Source organism: Symsagittifera roscoffensis, chromosome 6 (genome assembly GCF_963678635.1).
Source record: "Symsagittifera roscoffensis chromosome 6, txSymRosc1.1, whole genome shotgun sequence".
NCBI lineage: Eukaryota > Metazoa > Xenacoelomorpha > Acoela > Convolutidae > Symsagittifera > Symsagittifera roscoffensis.
In genome coordinates, this window is record NC_087067.1 from 35,128,222 (window position 1) to 35,150,926 (window position 22,705).

At 39.1% G+C, this 22,705-nt stretch overlaps 2 protein-coding genes across 2 annotated transcripts; both read left to right on the top strand.

Moving 5' to 3' along the window:
* Positions 1-18: 18 nt before the first annotated feature.
* Positions 19-2,640, top strand: LOC134848167 (nose resistant to fluoxetine protein 6-like). Its single transcript, XM_063865529.1, has one exon. The coding sequence runs from the start codon at positions 25-27 to the stop codon at positions 2,254-2,256; it is 2,232 nt and encodes a 743-aa protein (XP_063721599.1). The 5' UTR covers positions 19-24; the 3' UTR covers positions 2,257-2,640.
* Positions 2,641-7,012: 4,372 nt separating this feature from the next.
* Positions 7,013-21,333, top strand: LOC134848702 (disintegrin and metalloproteinase domain-containing protein 10-like). Its single transcript, XM_063866217.1, has 11 exons — positions 7,013-7,210; positions 10,403-10,611; positions 13,300-13,837; positions 14,027-14,146; positions 15,735-15,884; positions 16,378-16,698; positions 17,360-17,546; positions 17,930-18,270; positions 18,697-18,886; positions 20,024-20,154; positions 20,363-21,333. The coding sequence occupies exons 1-11, from the start codon at positions 7,013-7,015 to the stop codon at positions 20,921-20,923; spliced, it is 2,946 nt and encodes a 981-aa protein (XP_063722287.1). The 3' UTR covers positions 20,924-21,333.
* The last annotated feature ends 1,372 nt before the right edge of the window (positions 21,334-22,705 follow it).

Consider the following 22,705-nt stretch of genomic DNA (forward strand, 5'->3'; position numbering starts at 1 on the left):
CATCGTGATTTCAGATTCTTCATTATGGGTTTACAAAGTTGCTTTCTGAAAAATGTTATGGTAGCTTGTCTCGCTTTGGTGCTAAAAACGGGCGCGGAAGATTGGCATCAGAAAAATCTCGCAATCACCTTTGAAATATTGTTGCCACAGTTCCTCGCTGACGAACATGTATCAAAAGGCAGCAGCGGAGAATGTTTAGACCAGATAAGAGAGTCACAGGCAGATGGTGATGCTTTTTTCAGAGTGATCGACGCCTGGGGGAAGCCAGAGGCGGGACTGACACAAGGCAACGTGTTCTGGTTCGGCAGGCCATCGCTGTGCAATGAGATCCAGATAAAAGTGAACGAGGAGACAACAGTGACGTATTCCGACAGAATCGTCTCCTTTCAACTAAACACGACTATTCTAGGAAGTGCCATTCCGGTGAATCTTGATGCGTGTCTTCCCGAAGCATGCAACGCAGATGACACAAACTGGATTGTAAAAAGTCTTTTTTTGACAATCTCTGAAGCTCTGAACACTACTCTAGCTCTGGAAAACGTTTCAACGACATTGGCAGATCCTGGCCTTCTGGATTTCATGTTCTACTTCACTGTTTCTCTGTTCGGAACCTTGGTAGTTATTGTTCTGGTGGCGACATTATTCGACTACAGTTCTGCTTACAGCAAGGAATGTCTGGCCAATCGTGACTGGGTGGCAATGAAGGATCCAACCGATACTATGGACCTAGATTTGGATGATGATCTCCAGGCACTGCACCAAGAGTTCTCTATGGGAAGCTCGGCATCTAGGTCTAAGTTTGTCTTGCATCGACTATTTCGAGACCTGGAGGAAAGCCTTTGCGGTCTCCTTCTGAATGCGTTCTCACTGAGAGCTAACATCCCCATGTTGCTTTCATGCAAGAGTAACTCAGCCAGTATTGACTGTCTCAACGGTATCAGGGTCCTAAGCATAAACTGGGTTGTTTTGGGACATACACTTTTATTCACAGGAGTGTTTTTTGTCCCAATCTCACCTGTGGATAATCTATTCCAATTGCTCAACGAGTATGCCAGCAAATGGACGTTTCTGGCAGTTTCAAACGGCACCTTTTCAGTTGATACATTTTTCCTTCTAAGTGGCTTTCTCGTCACTTATCTGTGTCTGCCGCGGTTGCCGGGCATGCGAAGGAACAGCGGGAGTCAAGTTGACAGCCTTCCGCAGCAGAGTAGGCTTTCTTCAGACAGTCACATTTTGTTCTGGACTCTCTACATAGTAAAAAGATATATCCGTCTCGCTCCAGCATTAATCTTCATGACTCTATTTACTGTCGGTGTTTGGAAAGTTCTTGGCAATGGAATTGGGGCTATGTGGCAGCCATATGAACAGCAAGTTTCTGTCTGCGAAAGCAACTGGTGGACTAACTTCGTTTTTGTGAGTAATTTCCCAAATGTGTGGACTCCTTGCAATGGATGGACTTGGTATCTGGCCAATGATTTCCAATTCTACATTTTCTCTATTATTCCGTTTATTTTGTTCATTTTGTTCAAATCTGCAATTCCTGCCTCGCTCTTGGTGTTTCTCTGCATTTCCCTATCAGCAATCGGCTCTTTCTTCTTCGCGTGGATTAAACACATCGGACCCACTGTGTTTGTGGGATACCAGAACCAACCAAATATTCCCCACTATCAGAACTCATTTGCTATTACGTTTGGAGACTATTACGTAAAGCCTTACTTTAGATTCGGGGCATATGGAGTCGGATTGTTGCTAGGATTCTTGTCGTACTCTTGTCCTCCTGGATCGGTTAAAATGAGCAAGAAACTGAATTGTGTGGGTTGGTTGGTGTCCATAGCTCTCATGGCGGGGGTGATTTTTGGACTATCTGAGATGCTGTACGGATACTTTCCTTCCTTTTTTTTATCCGCTCTGTACAACTCAACAGCGAGGATTCTCTGGGCTGTTGGAGTTGCCTGGGTCATGTTCGCCTGCATGCATGGCTACGGTGGAATAATCAACTCATTCCTTTCGTGGAAGATTTGGATCCCACTTGCAAGACTCACTTATTTGGTCTACTTGTTGCACCCGTTGATGATTGTATTTGCAACTGCCTCGTCTCAGACTCAATTTCACTATAACAACTACAACTACGCCGCCAGTTATGTGTCGGTACTGACATTCACTTATGCACTGGCAGCGGTGGCTTATTTGCTGGTCGAATTGCCAGTCATCAAAATTGAAAGAGCTCTACGAAACAGATTCTCAGCCTCGAATTAGCATTTTGCACCATTCTACACACTTTGTATTCTAATATCAATATCTATTATCAACCAAATTTGTGCTTTCTCGCCTCATCTGCGATGAGCAGAAAAAAATCACTTGAAGATGATTTTTTTTTGTAGTATATCAAAATGAAGTTAAATTGAAAACGATCATTTTCCTAATGTTAATTTGCTGATTGCGCTAATTGCTGCTTCGTAGTCTCGATCTATATTTTTGTACGGAGAATATAACAAAATTTTTATGAATTATTTCTGCAGATTTGCGAATTTCTACAATAATCATAATAATGTATATAAATGTGTGATCCCTTCTTGATTAAAAATCAGATGTATATCGTTGTTTGAAAGTAGCCTCAAAAATATCTAGTCATTGTTTTCAGAGCTGGAAAATTTTTCTTAGTCATTAGGAAAGTAACCATTTGTTCTGCAATCAGTTTTTGAAATATTAAGAAGCAATACAGATTCTGGTAGTTATAAACTGGCTTTAAGATCTTCGAAGTTGAAGCGAGAGAAGTTAAAAAGGGAACGCTCTTTGGTTTCTGGTGTAGATTCAGATTTTTATCTTGGCTATGAGAACAAGTTTGTGAGTTAATGTTTTCTGTTCTTTTATGGGTCTTCATGTAAAATTATGACTGGGAGTTGTGGACTAAACATGTGGAAATGTCTAAACATGTGGAGAAAGACCACGGAACGATTTCTCTAGTCAACAAATACTTTTTTTACTTTTCAAATATATTTCTTGTGTTTCTGATCGTCTCTGCAGAGTATTTTTCCACGTGCAGCTTTTCGTTTTCTTATTTTTTTGAGATCCTGATTTTAATTTCAAAAACCAGAAATTGGTTCTTTTTCCTTCCCTCACCCCCACCTCACACAAGCATCATTTTTATGGTCTAACGAGTGGTTTTAGAAGGTTGATTATGAAGACCAAATATTTTTGTCATTGCCTAATTAGTCTGCATGTCAGTTTTCATGACAATAGGACAATGTGAACAGTAGTTTTAATTATAAAAATTTCAAAGTAGGCGGTAAAAGGAAAAAGAGCCTAGAAATTGCTGTCTAAAACGAAAAAATGATCTAATTCTTGCCTTTTCTTTCTCCTCAACTTATTCTGTAAAAGTCTACCTTATGGGACGTCTTCTCGAGGGGCCTTAGGGACCCTTAGCTTGATCCCTGTGAGCATCTTATGACTGATGCTTGTTAGTTGTATGTGCTCACTAAATAATTCAAACTTCAAAAATAAATAAATAACTGATACAAAAAGTGATTCTGATGGAACATATCAGTGTATTAAAAACGTTCTAAGAAGTTAATGGATATTGAGCTGTAAATAACATTCCTGAATTCGGTTATTGCGCTTTTGCGAATTGTAAAAATCAAAATTTAGACTTTCTAATTGCGAAAAAAGACATATATTCAAGCATCGAGATATATCAATATTGAAATGTCACTTTTTATCTTAGTTTGAGTGAGTCGGTACTTTAGAAGAATACTTTATATTAACCCATGAAAAAATACAATTCTGATGGAACATATCAGTGTATTAAAAACGTTTCTAGGTAATGGATATTGAGCAGTAAATAACATTCCTGAATTCGGTTATTGCGCTTTTGCGAGTTGTAAAAATCGAAATTTAGACTTTCTAATTGCGAAAAAAGACATGTATTTACGCGTCGTTTTTCATAATCACCTATGATGGGCAGGGATTTTGAATATAGGCGTTTTTTTCTACTCAAAGTTAGGTACAACAAAGAAATGTTTGGTGGGATGGAGTGAGGTATCATAGCAATTTCATAATCAAGCTGCAACTTAATAAACTCCAAATATGGCAGCATCGAGATAAATCAATATTAAAATGTCACTTTTTATCTTAGTTTGAGTGGGTCGGTACTTAGAAAGAATACTTTGTATTAACCCATGAAAAAATACATTTGTTATACATTATTTCCAGCCCACCCAAAACCGAACAAATAACGAAAGCTAGTTCTAAGAACAAGCAAAAAACATCTCATATCGGGTTAACAACTATTTTATTAAAATCAGTTGAGTCACTTATGATGCTTAAATGCTCAATTTCATGAAAATTCAAATTTAACTACCGCATGCTATGGTACTAGTTACTACTGCATACTATATTTAGAACTCAAACTATTGTATGATTAATTATAGAGTTTTTATACTAATTTTTGGTTGATGATTTCTCGGTTTCATCGTTGTTGACTTAAGCTCTGTCGGTTTAGTTTCCAAATTCCGTAGTCTACTGTGGGTAAGATGAAGTTTTTTTCATATATGTTTTAACGAAAGTTTTTGGCTGAGTCTCAGCTTGATGTCGGCTTCAGTTCTGTAGGCTCATTTACCGATTTTTTTCCCTTAAAGTATCTTATTTTGAGATCAATAAGACTCTGGCACCAATTTTTGAATGCACAAATTCAACCCCACTATGACCTCTTTGAAAACTTTTTAAAAGTTCAAAAACGAAAAAAATATATATATTTTTTAAAAATGCTTCTCTCGTTTTTCAACTTTCTTCAATTGTATTATCGTTCGAAGTTCTGTTTGGTAATTTTTTCACCATCATGGTGCACTCATCCTATAATTGTTGTTTCGCAAGTGGTGCGAAGCTCAGCTTCGCCTCTGTATATATCTTTAAAATTGAAGAGTCATCACCGTAATTAATTTCATCCGTATTGAATTAGTTTTCTCGAACTCGGTGCTGGCTATCCTGCGAGTTTTCCCAAAAAGCTTCAATCAAAGCTTCGATTTAACCAATTTTTTTTTGAACTTGAGGGTGTAAATAATTCAAGGTGAATGTCTGTAATTAGCCGAATTCAATAAAATCAAAAGTCCAACGTTTAAAGTCGATGTCAAACGTACAACTGTTGAGTTAAAAAAATTGTTGTATGGTTTATGAATATTGTTATTGGTTTTTTTGTGTTTAAAATTTGATCAGGCTCAAGTTTATTTTTCCGAGGTTCGACTTGTTTTTTGTTCCAGATCACTTCATTTCCTTGGTTAAAAGGAAGGCAAACTCCACCGTCGATCAGCAAAAATGTGAAGGTAACGAAAATTTTGATCGACTTCTAATTTTGAAAATGGAATTTAATTATCAATTTTTTACCTGCAAAATTAAAATATTATCAATTGATCCAGTTTTCTCAAATTGGGTAATTTTCAAAAAACCACTAGACATAAATTGTGCGTCAAATTCAAAGAGCTTTAAGGTCATACATTTTTTTCATTAAAATTCGAAAGTTGAAGTTTGTTCAAACGACAATTTAATTTGTGTCTTATTCCCTTAGTTCATTACGTTTTCAGCGGTCAGTTGGCTATGTTTTTCGATCCAGTTTTCTCAGATTGCGTTAAATATATTTGGTTAATTAATCGCATCGGTTTTATGAGCTCATTTGTGACTGGTTTTCAGTAAATAGCTTAGGTGGTATGGGGCAGTTTTGAAGACATCAGCTACTGTAGAATCAACGGTTCGATCCCGTAGGCCCTATGTTAAAACTTTTTTAAACTACTGTTTTTTTCTTGTACTCTAAAGTCCCTTATTGACATTTCGCGTGTGTTTGCAAAGTAAAGCTTTGCTTGTGTCTATTACAATTTTATAGTGTCTCAAGTGTCTTAGGAGTTGACTTTTTTCTTGGAACCTTCTTTCGAAATCCCCTTAACCCAAAGGTCTGCTGTTTTAGATGTAATACTTTAGTTTCTTTGATTTAATTTTGAAACGAAGAAATCTCTGATTTTTTTGAAAAAAATGTATCTATACGTTTTTTATTGAATTGACGTTTCACGTGACACTTGTACAAGAAGTTTTTATTTTGGCATGTGAAAATGCATAATCAAAATGTTTTGAAAAATTGAAGTATCAAAACACGTCCTTATGTTAATTCAAACAACCAATGATTTCAAATTTCCAAAGTTATCTGTAGTTTTCATACAGCTAATGAACTACAAAGGTTTTTTCCGCAAGGCGAAGTATTTTTATACAAACAGAGCGAAGGCTGCTCCGTCTGCTCATCCTTATACTACTACTCCGCTCCGGCATTAATCCAAACCCTGGTCCAGGGCCTTACTTTTGCTCCCCTTGCTCTTTCCGCATCAAACGCACCCAGCCCAGTGTCTGGTGCCACATCTGTGGTTACATTCACCTTAAATGTAGTAGTCTTACCCACCTTAACCAACACCACCCTGACTACTATTGCCCTACCTGTACCTCTACCTACATTTTACCTCCCCCAGGCACCAGGTCCTCTAACTTGACCACCCCCAACTCCCAAACTTGTTCAACTTCCCTAACCGCCCCCCAACCCCACCTCCCTAACCCCCCTCCCCCTCCCACCCTTCCCACCTCCTCGAATAATAATTCCTCCTCCCAAAATCGCGCAAATCGTAATCGTGTAAATAGTGTAAATAACTCAAGTTCAAACAACCATTTTAATCATACTGCTGTTAATAATGTAAATAGTTCACCACACCCCGCCAAAGGCCTTTTAAAAATCCTTCAATTTAATTGCAACGGTATCTCCGGAAAAGCACCCGAAATTGCTGCTTTCTTATCTCAAAATCAAATTCATATTGCTGTCTTCCAAGAAACTAAATTAAGAAAGAAATCTCGAAACCCCTCACTTGGCTCACACTACACTTTAATTAGAAAAGATCGAGAAAAAGAAGGGGGCGGTCTTCTCATAGCCATACATGAGTCGATACAATACGAAGAAATAAATATTAACAACGATGGAACACTAGAGGCTATGGGCATATCAGTGGTAGCCAGTTCATCCAAGCTTCGTATTTATAATTTCTACATCCCCCCTCGCTCGAGCTGTCCCCCTGGTTACTCTGCGTCCCTTGCCGAACTACTTGAACCTGGGGACGCCTTAGTACTCGGGGATGCCAACGCACATTCACAACTATGGAACTCCAACATCGAGGAAGATCAACGCGGCTCTGTACTTAGCAATGAAATAACCGAATCCACCTTTGCACCATTAAATGATGACACACAAACCAGAGTCCCTTTTAACTCAGAAAACCAACTCTCGTCACCATATATTTCCCTCGCATCCCAATCGCTCTTACTCTCCACATCATGGACCCCAATTAAATCTCTAGGATCAGATCACCTACCCATTCTTCTAGAACTACCCTTGGATGATTTTATAAATTTTTCACCTAAAAGGACTTTTATAAATTTTTTAAAAGCAGATTGGATCAAATTCACAGAGGAAATTGAGGAGGGTTTCTTTTCAGCGGTTCCACCTTCCGGAGTTGCCGCCGGAGAGAAATTCTTGAGGGACCTGGTGCTCAGGGCAGCACGCCACCACATCCCCGCTGGCCGTATTCGCCACTTCACTCCCTCTCTTTCCCCCGAGTCCACTGCCCTTGCCGCCGAAAGAGATTTAAGCCGACAACAAAATCTCCCCCCAGAAGTCATATCCCAACTGAACTGTAGACTCATGAAACAGACAGCAAAGGACAAAAAAATAAATGGCGAGAATTCCTCCGGACTTGCGACTACCGCACTGGTGCCAGAAAGTTCTGGAAAGTGGTACGCTCCTTAAATGGATCTAAGCCCGTGGCAGGAAGACACCCCATTACTTTTGGTTCTAAACCCATACACTCACCTCGTGATATTACCAGCTCTTTTAGCAAACAATTCACCAATGCCAGACCCCACGCCTCTGACAAACTCCTTCGTATAACGAGAAGAAAAATTGCCAAACTACCGCTGTCAGACAGCCCAAATTTTACCCCTGAAAATACTAAACAAGCCATTGCAGACAGCAAACCATCGCGAGCGCTAGGTCCCGACGGCCTTTGTAATATACATCTTAAACATCTCGGCCCCTTTGCTACTCAATACTTAACATACCTTTTTAATATCTCTTTGTCCGAAAACATTATCCCCCAAATTTGGAAAAATTCAAAAATTGCACCGCTTCCAAAGCCCAATAAGGATCTTAAACAATCAACATCTTACAGACCTATATCCTTACTCTGCCCAGCAGTTAAAATTCTGGAGAGGCTCGTTCACCCCATCTTTACCAAACATCTCCCCAACGCCAAACACCAACACGGCTTCCGCCCTTTTCACTCCACCACCACAGCTCTCTCCACTCTCGAATTTTACATTTCAGACGGTTTTAACCAAAATCACCCCCCTAAACGTACGGTACTGGCCACACTTGACTTATCTAAGGCTTTCGACATGGTGTGTCATCGCTCACTTGTGGAACTCGTTCATGACACTCCCCTCCCAAGAAGTCTAGTCCGCTGGCTAAGTAATTACCTTAATGGTCGACAGGCTGCCACCTCATTCCGTGAACACACATCCCCCCATCGAATAATCCACTGTGGCGTACCCCAAAGTTCTGTTTTATCACCCACACTCTTCAATTTTTATGTCCATGATGCACCGCCACCTCCCGATAATGTAAACCTTGTTTCGTATGCAGACGATTTCCACCCCTTCGCAAGCAGTTCCAATATTGATATCGCCTCAAACTCCATCAATAGCTACCTAAAAAGGCTCTACGATTTTTTCACCTCACGCAAACTAAGTTTCGCGTCCTCTAAAGGATCAGTTACACTTTTCTCCTCTTATAACAAAGAATTTAATAAAACACCTAGTGTTCTTTTAAATAACGAGGCGCTACCCCTAAACAAAAATCCAACATTCTTAGGGGTGACATTTGATCCAACACTTTGTTTTGCCACTCACTGCAAACAATCCGCTGAAAAGGCCAGACGCAGGATCGGAATCCTGAAGGCATTAGCAGGATCAACCTGGGGTCACTCCAAAGAAACCCTCCTCCTAACTTTTAAAGCTTTAATTCGCCCCATACTTGACTATGCAGCCCCGCATGGTCCCACGCATCAAGTAACACCTCCATAAATTGCCTGCAGGTTGCCCAAAACCAATCCCTTCGCGTTGTTACTGGATCAAATCTAATGAGTTCCACTGCCCACCTGCACAGTGAATCTGAAATCCTAACGGTCAAAGACCACCATACCCTTCTGTCATCTCAATTTTTTATCTCTACCTATCGTTCCCACCATCCCATTAATTTTATACATTCACATCCCCCTCCTCCCCGTCTACTTCGCCCCTCAATTATAAGCTGCTTCAAAGAAGACACCCAGAAAATTTTAACCGACTTTTCAGTCTACGCAAACCACCCTCTAGTTCTGGACGACCGAGACGAAGTCTCCACTTTTATTTTTAACTACTACAAACCAATTTTAAAAGACAACCATACCTCCCTTGTAACCAAGTTCCTAGCCGAAACCCCTCCGTCTAAAGTTATTTGTATCCCTCCCCCAAAGATTGACCCCTCTGAAAAATCTCTCCCACGTCCCACGCGCTGTAAGCTCTCCCAACTCCGGTCTGGCTACAGCCGGCTCCTTAACACTTACCTATCCCGCCTCGACAGCTCCATCTCCCACCTTTGCCCAACCTGTTCCCTTGCCCCCCACACAACATGTCACCTTTTCAACTGCTCCCAAAACCCCTCCCCACTCACCCCAGCAGACCTGTGGCTTCGGCCGGTAGAGGTTGCTAAGTTCCTTGACCTGGAGACAGAAGAGCCCAAGCCGACCCGCGTGGGCTAACAACAACAACCGGGTACGTTTTTTGCGTAAAGAACTTTTTCGGTGGCCGGCACGTGAAAATGTTTTAGGTTTTCTACTTGCTTCATTACAAAATCAGGTTGAAAGAGCAATCTGTGTATTTGGCATAGTGGTAACCCGGCAGTTCGACTCCAGTTAGGACTTGTTTCTTTGCAAATCGATAAATTTCGATTATAGACTATTGTCTGTCTGTTAAAGAGAAATCATCTATTTGTTTTGTCGCATTTCAACCTCGTTTTTTAGTTTATTTACTTAATGTTGGCATCTCGGTTATAAAAGGATAGTCGCTATCTAAGGTGCACCTTGTTATTAAAATTTGCAACTGGCACCTAGTTCTCAACAGGTAACCACAAGAAGACTTCTTAGGCACCATGTTCGAGAAATATTGTGAAAAAAATGTAAATATTGCATATCGGAGAGTAAGCGTTTAAAAGTTTGTGAGTGGATTTTTGAAAGAATTAAGTTAAACACTGGCGATGAAAATCTTTTCTATGTTAGTTCTGTAATTTCAGATGGAATATGGTATCGGGGTACTATTCTTTGTATATTGCTTTCAATTAACCGGTGGATTCAGGTATGAATCACTGAGGTACTCCAAAAATGCCTTGAATGGACTCAACTTGGACCAGCATGTGAGGCTTCGCAGAGCAGCTACAGATAACAGATACTCAAAACCTCCTCCATCCAATCCAGTGCAGCTGAGCTTTGAAGCGTTAAATAGGTAATCGAAATTACCGCCTTTACTTGTAATCGATTGCCTCAATCATTTTACGATAGCTTCAAATATGGAGCTAAAATTAAAATTTGCTGAAGTTTTGTAGTGTCATTGAACGAAGTGAACACACTTATATAGGTCGTGTTTTTAGTCTGAAAAGTGGTTTTTGATCTTTAGGTTTCCCAGCAAAATCAAAATTTAACTATTGATCCAGTTTACCTCAAATAGTGTCGTCATAGGAAATTCTTTGCCAAATATGCATCTTTTTCGGTTTTGCGGCTCTTTTCGAAAATTTTTGTAACCTTTTTTTTAGGTCGAACTAAGTGATTTGCGAGCGCTCCCAGAAGACCCTAAAGAACATAATTTGATCAAAAATTTTTTCGCTGCAGGCAAATTTAAAAAAAAAGTAAAAAATGCCGTCTTTGGATTATTTAGACCGAAAAAAATTGCGGTTTTCGGCGCGCGCTCCCCTTTAAATTTAGTTTATACTTGCGCCAAAAATGGATGTCATAAAATATTGATTGTTAAATGAGTCGAATCCCTGAGAGGGAGGGCGTCCGCCCCCTCCCGCTCTCTAAATCCGCCCCTGTTGTGCAGTCATGGACTCTTTTCCAAATGCTGCGAAGTTATGTCCGTTAACTTATACCCATGAACTGGTTAGCCCGATCTCAAGATTTATCGCCTCTTGACGTTTTTTAATGGGGTTAATGTTAATATCGCGTTTTTCGGGACTCAAGACCCAGCTGTTAATGCCTTGAAAACAAAGATATCCGAAGTTTTCCAATTCAATGTCAGATACTTTCTTGCTGTATCGAGTCTGGAGCGCATGTAGCTATCGGTGCTGTTTGACAATCCAGAAAAATGGAAATCACTTTGAACACTCTTTGTGAGTGGAAAAAGATTGCCGAAGTCTTAGATGAACTCCAAGTTTTAGTATTTATTGAAATCGTATCAATTTTTATCTATCTATCTATATCCATCTATAGTATATTTAAATGCGAGTGACAGCTATCTCCCATGTTTAAGCATAATAGTTTAGATGTTAAAAAAATCGAAAACATTGAAGATCTCAATCCTGTTATTGGAATTTGTGAGAGTACTCGCAGGGGGTTGCGAATTTTGCCACTGAATATGGCTGCTCAAATTTTTGTAGTTTTCCAGATATGACATTTTAGGATTTTCTCAAAGTTTTTCAGAGAACTTAGATATAAAAAATTTAACAAAACTTGAAATTACCATCTCTGTAGTGAGGCGCTGTCAGAGTACTCTCAGGAGTTGCGAATTTTACTTCCAAATTTGACTGCTGAAAACCTTGCAGTTTTCCAGATCGTTTTTTGTGATTTTTTCAAAAAATTTTCATGAAAATTAAATTAAAGTTTGAAATTCCTAACCTGTAGTTGGGGCAGTCAGATTAATCTCAGGAGTTGCAAGTTCGGCCTCCAATTAAGAATGCCCAAATATTTTTAGTTTAACAGATAAGACGTTTTTGTGATTTTTTTGGAATTTCCCAACCCTGTAGTTGAGTACTTTCAAAGATTGCGAATGTTGCCATCAAATAAGACTGTTGAGATCTTGGTATTTTTCGAAATGTGAAATTTTTTTTCTGGTTATCAAAAATTACCTTTTTTAGAAAACTTCTCGTATTTTTCGAAATGTGAAATTTTTTTCTGGTTCTCAAAAATTACCTTTTTTTAGAAAACTTAGAGCGCAAAATTTGATTTAGCAACATTGTAGTTGGGTACTCTCAAAATCTGCAACTTTGAAGCCCAAATGCGACTGCTCAGTTGCTTTTAGTTTCCCAGATGTGTCGTTTCTTAGTTCATTTTAAATTTTTCGAAAATTTTTTTTATAAAACTTCACAAAATTTTATGGTTCTTCAAAATTTGTATTGAAAACTTGAATAAAAAACTTTGCAAAATTTGTAATTAAGAACCTTGTAATTGAGTGCTGTCAGAGTACACTCAAAGAATGCAGATCTTATTTCCAGTATATGCGGTTTATTATGAGTACCGGAGGTGCGTTGCACGCTAGTATGGTTAAACTTGATTTTATCTCCTAAACCTTCTTACAAAATTTGAGCTTCGAAGCATTGTTATTCGTAAATTTATGGACGTTGAAAGTTGTGGCTACCTTACAAAATCACCCTGTGTCGTTTCTTTTTAACTCCAGTTCGTTTCCTTTGATAAAAGGAAGGCAAAAAACTCGGCTATCGACCAGCAATACTGTAAAGGTCACGAAGAACGTGATCAAATTGTAGTTTCGGAAATGGAATTAAATGTTCAGATTTCTCAGCCCAGCGGAATCAAAAATTACTTTTTCATCCAGTTTTTTCAAATTGGGTTAATTTTTATCAAAAAAAGTCAACCATAAATTGTTCTTGAAACTCAAATATCCTTAAGGTTTTTTCTTTGAAATTCGAAAATTAAAGTTTAAAAAAACAATCAATTTTTTCTCTTTCCTTTTGTTCATGACTTTTTTCAAACTGTCTGTTGACTATATTTATCATTTATATTAGTTTTATACAATTTATCCTCTGAAAAGTTAATTTGAAACAGTGCTTATGTTTTTTTTTCACGCGATATTAGAATATTTTTTATTCAAAAATATCAAATAGAAAATATTCTACTTTTCAGTATTAAGCAAATGTATTCACAGAGAAATTAATTTCACAGAAATATTTAAAAATATTTTTAGAACTTTCAATCTACAGTTGTTTGAAAACAGTCGACATATTTTCTCGGATCAGTTCTACATTCAGTTTCCAGATGGATGTAAGACCTTATCCCAAGTTCTAGTGCATTCCCAGGAAACAGGCGGAAAGAAAGTGACCATTTTAAAAGGTCATCTGGCCGACAAAGGGAGGAATTCTCTGGTGTACGGTTATGCAGCCGACGGAGTGTTTTTCGGCCGTATTAAAGACTTAGCTGACGGAAGTTCTTTCTATGTCGACTCGGTCGAATCATTCAGTCGCAATAATTTCAACAATAGTAACGACTCAATCGCAACAGACCACGATGTGCATTCAGTTATATACGATGAATTGTCGTTGCCTATCAATGGTCGTCCCTTCCATCATTCGTCAGAGGGAGAGAACTCCGCTAATTCTTCAGAAGAAGCATCCGAAGACGAGAGCGACTCCTCGGTCGTGACAGGCTGTGCGTACCATGGTGCTACTCGGGATCACATGGAACAGATGCAAATGCACACACAAACCACTAAGTGGGACAAAAATGTAAGCTTAACTTGATGTAGATTCACGAGATCATTTTCATTCACCAAAATTTTGAACATTTTTCAAAGTGAGAATTTTGTTGACGTTGGCATAGATAGTCCTTTTTTTCTGCTGGACCGAATCAAACCATAGGATTATGTTGAAAGTGCTCGTAACTTGTGTTGATTAAATATGATTTTTTTGTTTCAGAAATTCAGTAGCGATGCAATCAGAGACAGTATTCAGGACAGAATCAGAAGATCATCATCTTCAAATCAGTCCGCGCCAAATACCGTGTACAAAAAGAACACATGTCTACTCTCTATCACAGTATGTATTCTGATTAGCACCTTTGATTTTAAACACATTTACGATTTCTACAATTTTGGTTTTCACCTAAAAACAATCCCCATCTTTTTAAGTAATTCTTGAATCAATCTAAAACCCTTGGCCAGCGCGAGTAATTTTTGAGTGTCTGGCAAAATTGTTGTGTTCTTACCACGTAAAAAATCTGAAGGAGCTTTCAGCGTTGGAGTTGATTTTAACCGTAGGTTCGTGGTAGTACAAGTTTTCCTCTGAAGTTGATAAGTGGATCGTTTTATCTGAATACAAAATCAACAAAAATTTGAAAAATCCAAGCGTGAAATTGAGTTGGATGTTTTGAGCAACCAGTGAAATTGGAATGTTTTTTTTTCGGCAACTTTGCACTCTTGATAATTTTGGTATTGTTCTTTTGGCGCTTACCAAAATTGCCCTAAGTCTGTGCATTTGATTTTTTTCTCATAACTCGCTTGGGGCATATTGATTTAGTTAGAAAAGCAAGCGAATGCGTATACATTAAAGGCATGTCAACGTGCCGCAAGGGCAGGTCGCCAAAATTCTCAAGGCCAGGTTGCCGAAAATAAAAATGTTCTGACTTGATTGGCACCCTTCCTCTCATGGAGATTGAAATTTACACAGGATACAAAGACTACCACAATTTTGACAGACTGCTCGAAATATCCAACTCGATCTGGCGTCAACATTCTTTCTCATTCGTTTTAAACATAAAAAAAAAGAAACAAGGAATTTGTTGTGAAGTTTTTCCGCGTTGTCTGGAACAAACTTTCCGTGAAACAAGCTTTCCATAACTCATAACTTATAAAAAAAAACATTCTTAAAGTCATCGCAAGTTACTCTTACTGAGGCCCACAGTACTCTTTTGACGAGGGCATGCTATAAGCATCGATCAAAGTGACAAAAGTTGAAAAACAAGCTGCCATACAGAGATTACTTCAGAAATCATTTTTTTCTTGTCTCTAGCTCATCACCTTTCTGCACTTTCTTTCAGTATAGTCAACTAAGCCTAATCTAGCTCATTATTACCAGCAACTCACGTTAACTCAAACTGCCATCTCATTTCGAACAACGAGCAAAACTAATGCTGAATTTGCGAGAGTAGTGAAGTCAATAAGTTCCCACAATATAAATTTATAACAGCAATGGCTGGTCCAATTTCACTCCAAGTTTCACTAAAGAGATTTGCAGGAAACCCAGCAGAAAACCGGAACCAATTGGAAGAGCTAAAGTGTGCAAGATCCTTCACCAATTTGACTTTTATGCGCCAGAATAAATTGGTGTATTTGAAATGATTATTTCATACACAGTATTTCAACTTAATGCATGTGTAATGTACTTGAAGTGATTCTCGAAGTTGTCACCTATACTAATGTAACACCGCTTTGGATTCAACTGTTTTTTTTTTTACAAATAAGTTTGTTGATTTAAAAATTTCAATGTGAATCAAGAAAGATATCGCAAAGGTTCTGTGCAGCTTGTACAACAACCGGTCTGGTCATTTTTTCAAACCGTAATTAATGAAACTTTTGAATGCTATTTTATGCTAAACCGGTGGTACTGTGGATGTATTGGGATTTAGAGTGACCATCTATTCACTGCACAGTACAATGACGTGAGTGTGGTGACTGCAGAAGTGGCCAATTTTGTGGCGGAACTCAACAGCATCTTCGAGCAGTTGGAGTTTGCGGATGGAACCAAAGGATATGGATTCGCAATAGCAAAAATCATAGTCAGTCCACAACAGTTTGTACTCCTTAGGTTCTGGAATGAACTAAAGCGTGGGGAATGATGTATTTTTTTCAGCGCTAACTCACCTACTACTCGAAAATGACTAGTTTGAGTTGATCCCAATAAATAGCTCGAGATTGTTCAATTTCAAAGATAGCGTTTTATTTGACACAAAATCATTTATCAAGACAGTTCATATGTTTTTCTTTTATATATATCAAGATGGTTGAAAATTCAACCTCTTAATATATCAATAATAAAATTTTTCAAGTAAAGGTTCAAAATCAAGTAATATTTTATGATTTAATTCATGATTTATTGTGCTGGCGATTTCTTCAAAGAACGTGGGAGATTGTTATTAGAAGTCTGCGTGTGAATTACTCTTCTACTATATGTACTTTGAAAGTGTACATTTATTTTTGACGCACCCTGGATGCGAATGGCCTGCGATAATATTTTGGGCACTTATGTAGTATTTTGATTGTTGTGTGTAGATCGAAGACGAAAGTTCCTTACAGCGTGACGACTACAAGTACAAAGACCCCTACATTGGAGTGGAGAAGTTGCTGGACTTAGTGTCGACTGAGGATCACTCCGAGTACTGTCTGGCATATCTGTTCACTGCTCGCGACTTCATGAAGGGAGTGTTGGGACTGGCGTGGGTGGCAGCGGACTCTGCAAGTGGGGGCATCTGCGAGGGCTACAAGATGCACCAGAATGGCCAGATGAAGAGTCTGAACACAGGGGTGATCACGACAGTGAATTACGGAGTGCCAGTGGCCGCCAGAGTGTCCCACCTGACATTCACTCACGAGGTCTATAGCTTGTGTTTTGTTTCTAACCTGAGTATTCGATCAAGTCCTTTGATCAATTCCTTCAACGCTAATAGGTGAATTAGAGCATTGAGGAAGTATAGTAGTCAACAAATGTTCAAATTGACAATCCGTTTAATTAGACAAGCAAAGCTTGTGTGATAGTATGAACTCATTTTTTCCAACTTAAGTCACAAATGTTAGTGTTCATTTAGAAAGTGTTCATTTCGATCAATAACCAGCTATTAAGTACAGCCAATGCTAAGGATATTAACACAGACTAATATATTACAAATAGCACTTTAGCTTCAACAAAATAAGAGGGTTGGAACCTGGGCAGGTTCGGATGTTTTTAATGAACTTTTTCGTATACTAGTTAAAATGCTCTATAAATTGAGACTTGTTTGTTGGTAATTTTCTTTTTTTTTTCAAATTGACGTGTACTGCTAATGCGTAATAATTGGCGTGCGTCACTTAAAGAAATTTTGTGGACTCAAACTTGTTCTCATTTAGTTTTTCCCAGTAGCGTTATCGGTCATATTTTTGCTTGTGTATGCGAAGTGCAACTTCGCCTCTGTGTTGACAATCGGCCCCATGATGATTTTTTTCCAGCTCTTAACCATTCCTACTGTTTTAATGACACCGCTCACTAAAATCATTCTAGGTCGGCCATAACTGGGGCTCACCACACGACTTCCCGAGCACGTGTAAACCGGGGGGACAGCAGGGCAACTACATAATGTTCTCCTCTGCCACGGCCGCAGACAAGCCCAACAACAACCGCTTCTCAGAATGCTCAGTGGCGAATATGTCTCACATATTAGTGCAGCGCCGCGACGAATGCTTCAAAGGTAACATGATCAAGCTCCTGATCAGCCTTGTAGGTTTATATCTGCAATCACCAAGAGAGTGTCAAAGAAATGATAGAATTTTGATTTTTTTTTCTGTGTTAATATGAAGGCAAACTCAAACTTTACCCATTGATCCTTTTTCTGAAGTTGGGTTAATTTTGTCAAAAAAAACGTCAATCATGAATTGTTCTTGAAATTTAGAGAACATTAGACCATATATAGTTTTCTTTGAAGGTCGAAAGTTTAAGATTGTTCGCGCTCAAAAAATATAGAACAGGGATCAGGTTCGCTTTATTGGGACTCAATTACGCGTTAGCTCTCAATAATCTTGTGGGATAAGAAAGGAAGGGGTGTGTAACGATTTAATTGATGTGTTTGTGTAGAAGCTGGTCGTGCAATCTGTGGCAACATGGTGCTGGATGAGGACGAGGAGTGTGACTGTGGCTACGAGGCAAACTGTCTCAACAGTGGAGACCAGTGCTGCTGGCCAGCCGACACAGAATCCTCCTCGCAGGGACAGCCCTGCACCCTCAAAGCAGGACTACGCTGCTCCCCCACTCAGGGACCCTGTTGCACCACGGAGTGCCAGCTGGTGCCGCAGTCGCAACAAAAGCTGTGCCAGGAGGCGACCGAGTGCATAGAGGCCAGCTACTGTGATGGAAACAGCTACTTGTGTGAACCAGTGAAGAAACCAGATCTCACTGATTGCAATGCTGCTTCACAGGTAGACTCCAATTCGGTTCAATATTGCTACCAATTCAAAATAATGGGCGCATTGTTCCTTTATTTCATATCTTCCAATTTCTTCTAATCAATTGTATTGATATAAGAAAATATTTGATGTAAAATTCAATGCTTTGAAATTCAAAACAAAATTTTTGCTTTACCATGACATAGAATAAATATTCTTTAACAAAATACCCGTATGACGCGAATTTTTTTTATAGTTTAGCGCAATAGTATATATTTATCCGTTGAGCTGGGATGAAATGAAAACTGTCTGTGAAAACAAATGTAGGTACACGGATCCATTCTGACCCTTGTTTTTGATATATTCTGCGTCTTTTGGAACTAACAGTCCATGTCATGTCGTACTTTCGTTATGGATAATTAGTAATGATGTTACCAGGGTGTGTGTCTATTTGTTTAGGTGTGCGTGGACGGAGTGTGTTCTGGATCTGTGTGTCTCAAACATGGCATGGAAGACTGTCTGTGTGAAGACGAGGAACACCTGTGCGACCTCTGTTGTCAGCAGACCAATAAACCCAACACCTGTCAGAGCTCCAGCCACTTCGAACAGTTTGCTTTCAACAAGAAAATGAGACATGTCGGCTCCCCTTGTAAGTCACCCATCATCATTATGTATTGGCAGTAATGTCAATGTCATTTTCCCACAGATGTTTGACTTGTTTTTGTTTGTAGGGCAAAAGTGTGAACTAAAAAAGTAGTATTCTTTACACCAGCGTCAGTTTAGTGTGTTATTACAAACCTTCTTTTTTTCTAACCAATTTCGCAAATAAAAGTGTTCCCCCACCTACAAATTTTTATAATTAAAATTAATATTCACGTCGTCCGATTGTCATGAAAATTGACATGCAGACTAACCAGGCCATGACAAACATATTTGGCCTTCATAGTCAACCTTGTAAAACCATAAAATTGATGCTTGTGTGAGGTGGGGGGGGGGGGGGGGGGGGGAGAGCTAAAAGTGTTCTTTAATAAGCTTCCGTGGCTGAGTGGTTAGTGTGTGTGACCCTTAATCTCAAGGTCGAAGTTGCGAATCTCAGACGTAGCTGAATATTTGCCGATTCGAGGCTTATTTATACTTTTTATCGTATTTTATAAAGCTGGGCTCTTTTCCAGTTCCCCCTTTGATTTTTTCTGAAATTCGTTATATGAAAGTCTATTCAAAATTACTTTTCATGTTCTAAACGGCATCAAAACGTGTCAGTATGAACAGGTGAACAAACTCTTACATTTCTTACATGCAAAATGCCTGGTGAACAATTTTCGATAAGATAAGACCAATTATCCACGACAGAAAGGACCAACATACGAGCTGTACAGCTCACCAGAGAGACCCGCTGTTGTGCCCCTTGCTTAGAACTACATGCATTTTTTGTTATTTTCCTGGGATGGGTAATGTTGCCTCACCCTCAAGCAACGAGCACGGGTCATGGTGGGCCTCGAACAACCGACCTTTTGATTGAGAGGCGGAGACGTAACCACTTCACCACCGCTCCCCACGGCTTAATTTCCTTCGAACAGCTTAACTTTGTAATTTTACGAGGGGGTAGGAAACTGGAAAAGAGCCTAAAACTGCTTTTTGTCGTGTTCTCACTAGTGTTTGCGAATCAAAGCTTCGCCTCTGTGTTTATATGATCGCAAACTGTAGAATCGGTTTTGATTCAGGTGTGCCTTGAAGTTAATCGCAATTTGATTTAGCTGATGATTATCCTTAGTAGTTTGTTTTGTAGGCAATGACTTCAACGGTTATTGTGATGCTTTCAACCGATGCATGGCTATTGATGCAAATGGACCTCTGTCCAGACTGCGTGATGCCATATTCAATCCAGACATCTACAAAGGCATTTTCGAGTGGGCCAAGGTCAGTGCCATCAGTCAAAGTCAACGTTTATCCATGGTCTACGATTTAACATCAGGTGTTATGAAAGAGGAATAGCACATACCTTTGTGGGGGCGAATATGGTTTCAAAATTACGGATTATAAGAAATAAGACGACCTGGTTTCCAAGAATAAGCTTGTTTCCGATTATCTTAAATTCAATAATGTTTCAGCTATTCTTTTTTTTCAGGCTCACTGGTGGCTGACTGTCATTATCTGCGTGTCTTCTTCAATTCTGTTCATTCTTTTCGTCAAAATATTCAGTGTGCACACTCCGAGTAGCAATCCGCACTTGCCCAAAAACAGACAGATCAGAGAGACGGTATCCACCCTGCCCAGGACCATCAGACGCTCCACCTCCTCTGCTATGGCAGCGGGAGGCGCAGGGGCCAGTCGGCGCAGACATGCACGACAACAATATCAAAGTGGTCGACCTTACTCAGTGTCGGGACCAGCACCAGCCAATGGACCTTTGGATCTGGAGCCACCCAGAAACAACCCCAGAGGACCACCTTCACGAGACTCAAGTAAAAATGGCGCCCCACCCAAACGGCGCAGTAAAAACAGACGGAGCAGCAATGGCTCCAGACAACCCCCCGCCCACCGCGATCCAAACTACCCGCCTCCTTTTTCGGGGCGATCGCCACCTCCCCTTCACAGTCACTATTCTCAGCCACATCCGCCAGATTTAAACCACGCTAATGAATTCGAATTGAGAGAAGTCCTAGCACCGCCCCCATATTCGGCCTAGTAGCAAAGCAGTGAACGTTTTTACTACCAGTAGCACAAATTAAACTCTTCTCCATGATCACTAATTGTTTTCCATTGTAAATAAAAGTTGTGAATTGAAGCCACAACTGAAATGTTATTGCATTTAACTAATCTGGGTATCCTTGAAGGGAACATTGGGGTGGCTTCATTTCTACCAAATAAAGATATCTAGTATGACTAATCAAAATTATTGTGCAGTTAAACCATCCTGGTCAAATTTGATATAAAATTAGTTGAATCCTTCAGATAAGCGTTTAAATTGTGCTTTCCAATATCAACGTAAGCTCTTCAATTTGAATATTGTTTAGATACTATGAGACATTCTGTCTATTTCTTGAAACTTGTAGTTAGATTTCGAAATATGTAATAAAGCTTCCTCATTTGCCTTTTTACCAGTTTCAGCCAGTCATTGTCATTAAAACCTCCCATATCTTACTGTTTTTTTTTAAATCTTGTCGATAAGCATGAGAGTTGGGTATTAGACTTTTGTTCAGCTAAGAACTTTATTCTCAGAATATTAAGTTTCCACTTAATTTATGCTGAAAGCAAATGCAGTAGATCTTTTTGCTCAGTGGTAACACCTATGCTTGAGACAACAAACGCCTGAAGTTCGAGTCCGGTCGTAACTTGTTTTTTTTTCGCGCTGCGTTTTCGACCTTTTTAAACTATCGTGTTTGCTAATTTGTTTCGGCTTTTCCGCAGAACGGATTTCTCGAAGGTTCATCGTTTTTCTAACACTCCGAATGTCATTAAGAAATTTTCCAATTTGAGTTCTAGATCGAAAAAAAAATTGAATTTTTTTATTTGTCTCATCAGCTCGTAATCATTGTCATTCATTTTTGTATCGCTAGTGGTCAACGCTCTGGTTTGCTTTAATGTGACGCATTGGTCCTTATAATTTGTGCAATTGCGATTGGACAACAGAAGTTTTGGTCATCCGGGTTTTGGTCGCCTTTATTTCAATGAAACAGACTTAAGCAACGTTGTAGAAACGTTTTGGAACGAAAGAATTAAAAAACAGAATTAAGTCCCCAACTGTACGTTACCAGGTTAAGTTTCGCTCCAACGTATCGGAAGGTGGGTCCGAATATGTTGAAAAGAGCCCGCGGAGAAATCGATTTTTTAACCGAGCTGTGTGCAGATATCGCGCTTTTTGCGCGTTTCAATAAAAATAGTTATCTAAGTGAGCACTTTCTTCAGAGGCATTTGTGATTTGAGCTGAATTTTGCTGATTGCCTTTTAAGTTCCATGGATCACAAATTTTCTGCAGAAAAGAATAATAAAATTATTCTATCAATTGTTCTCAAAGATTAAGTTATGTCGAGGTCTTTTCAAACTCCATTACTACACTCAAATTTATCTGTGAAACAGTGAGCGAGCCAGGGTGACCACTTGGTCACTTTTTAAGTGACTAGTCACTTTTTTGTCGAAAGTCACTTTGTGTTTTTTAAACATTTTAAAAGTTTTTTAACATTTTACTGTTGCATTCATGAGTAATCCAATAGAATTTGTTCAAAAAATTCACTTTTTTGTGAGACAACTAGGAATGCTTAGCCAATTTACGAATAAAAATACAGTTCACTTTTTTCTCGGCCGAAGTGGTCACCCTGGAGCGAACTTTGCGGAGAAGTAAATTATTTTCAATTATCTTATTCGTAATGCAAATACTCAAAAAAAGTCTGAATCATAAAAATCATTATATGAAAACTTAATCGTAATAAAATTAACACAATGGCGAAGCTGAGATTCGCACCACTTGCGA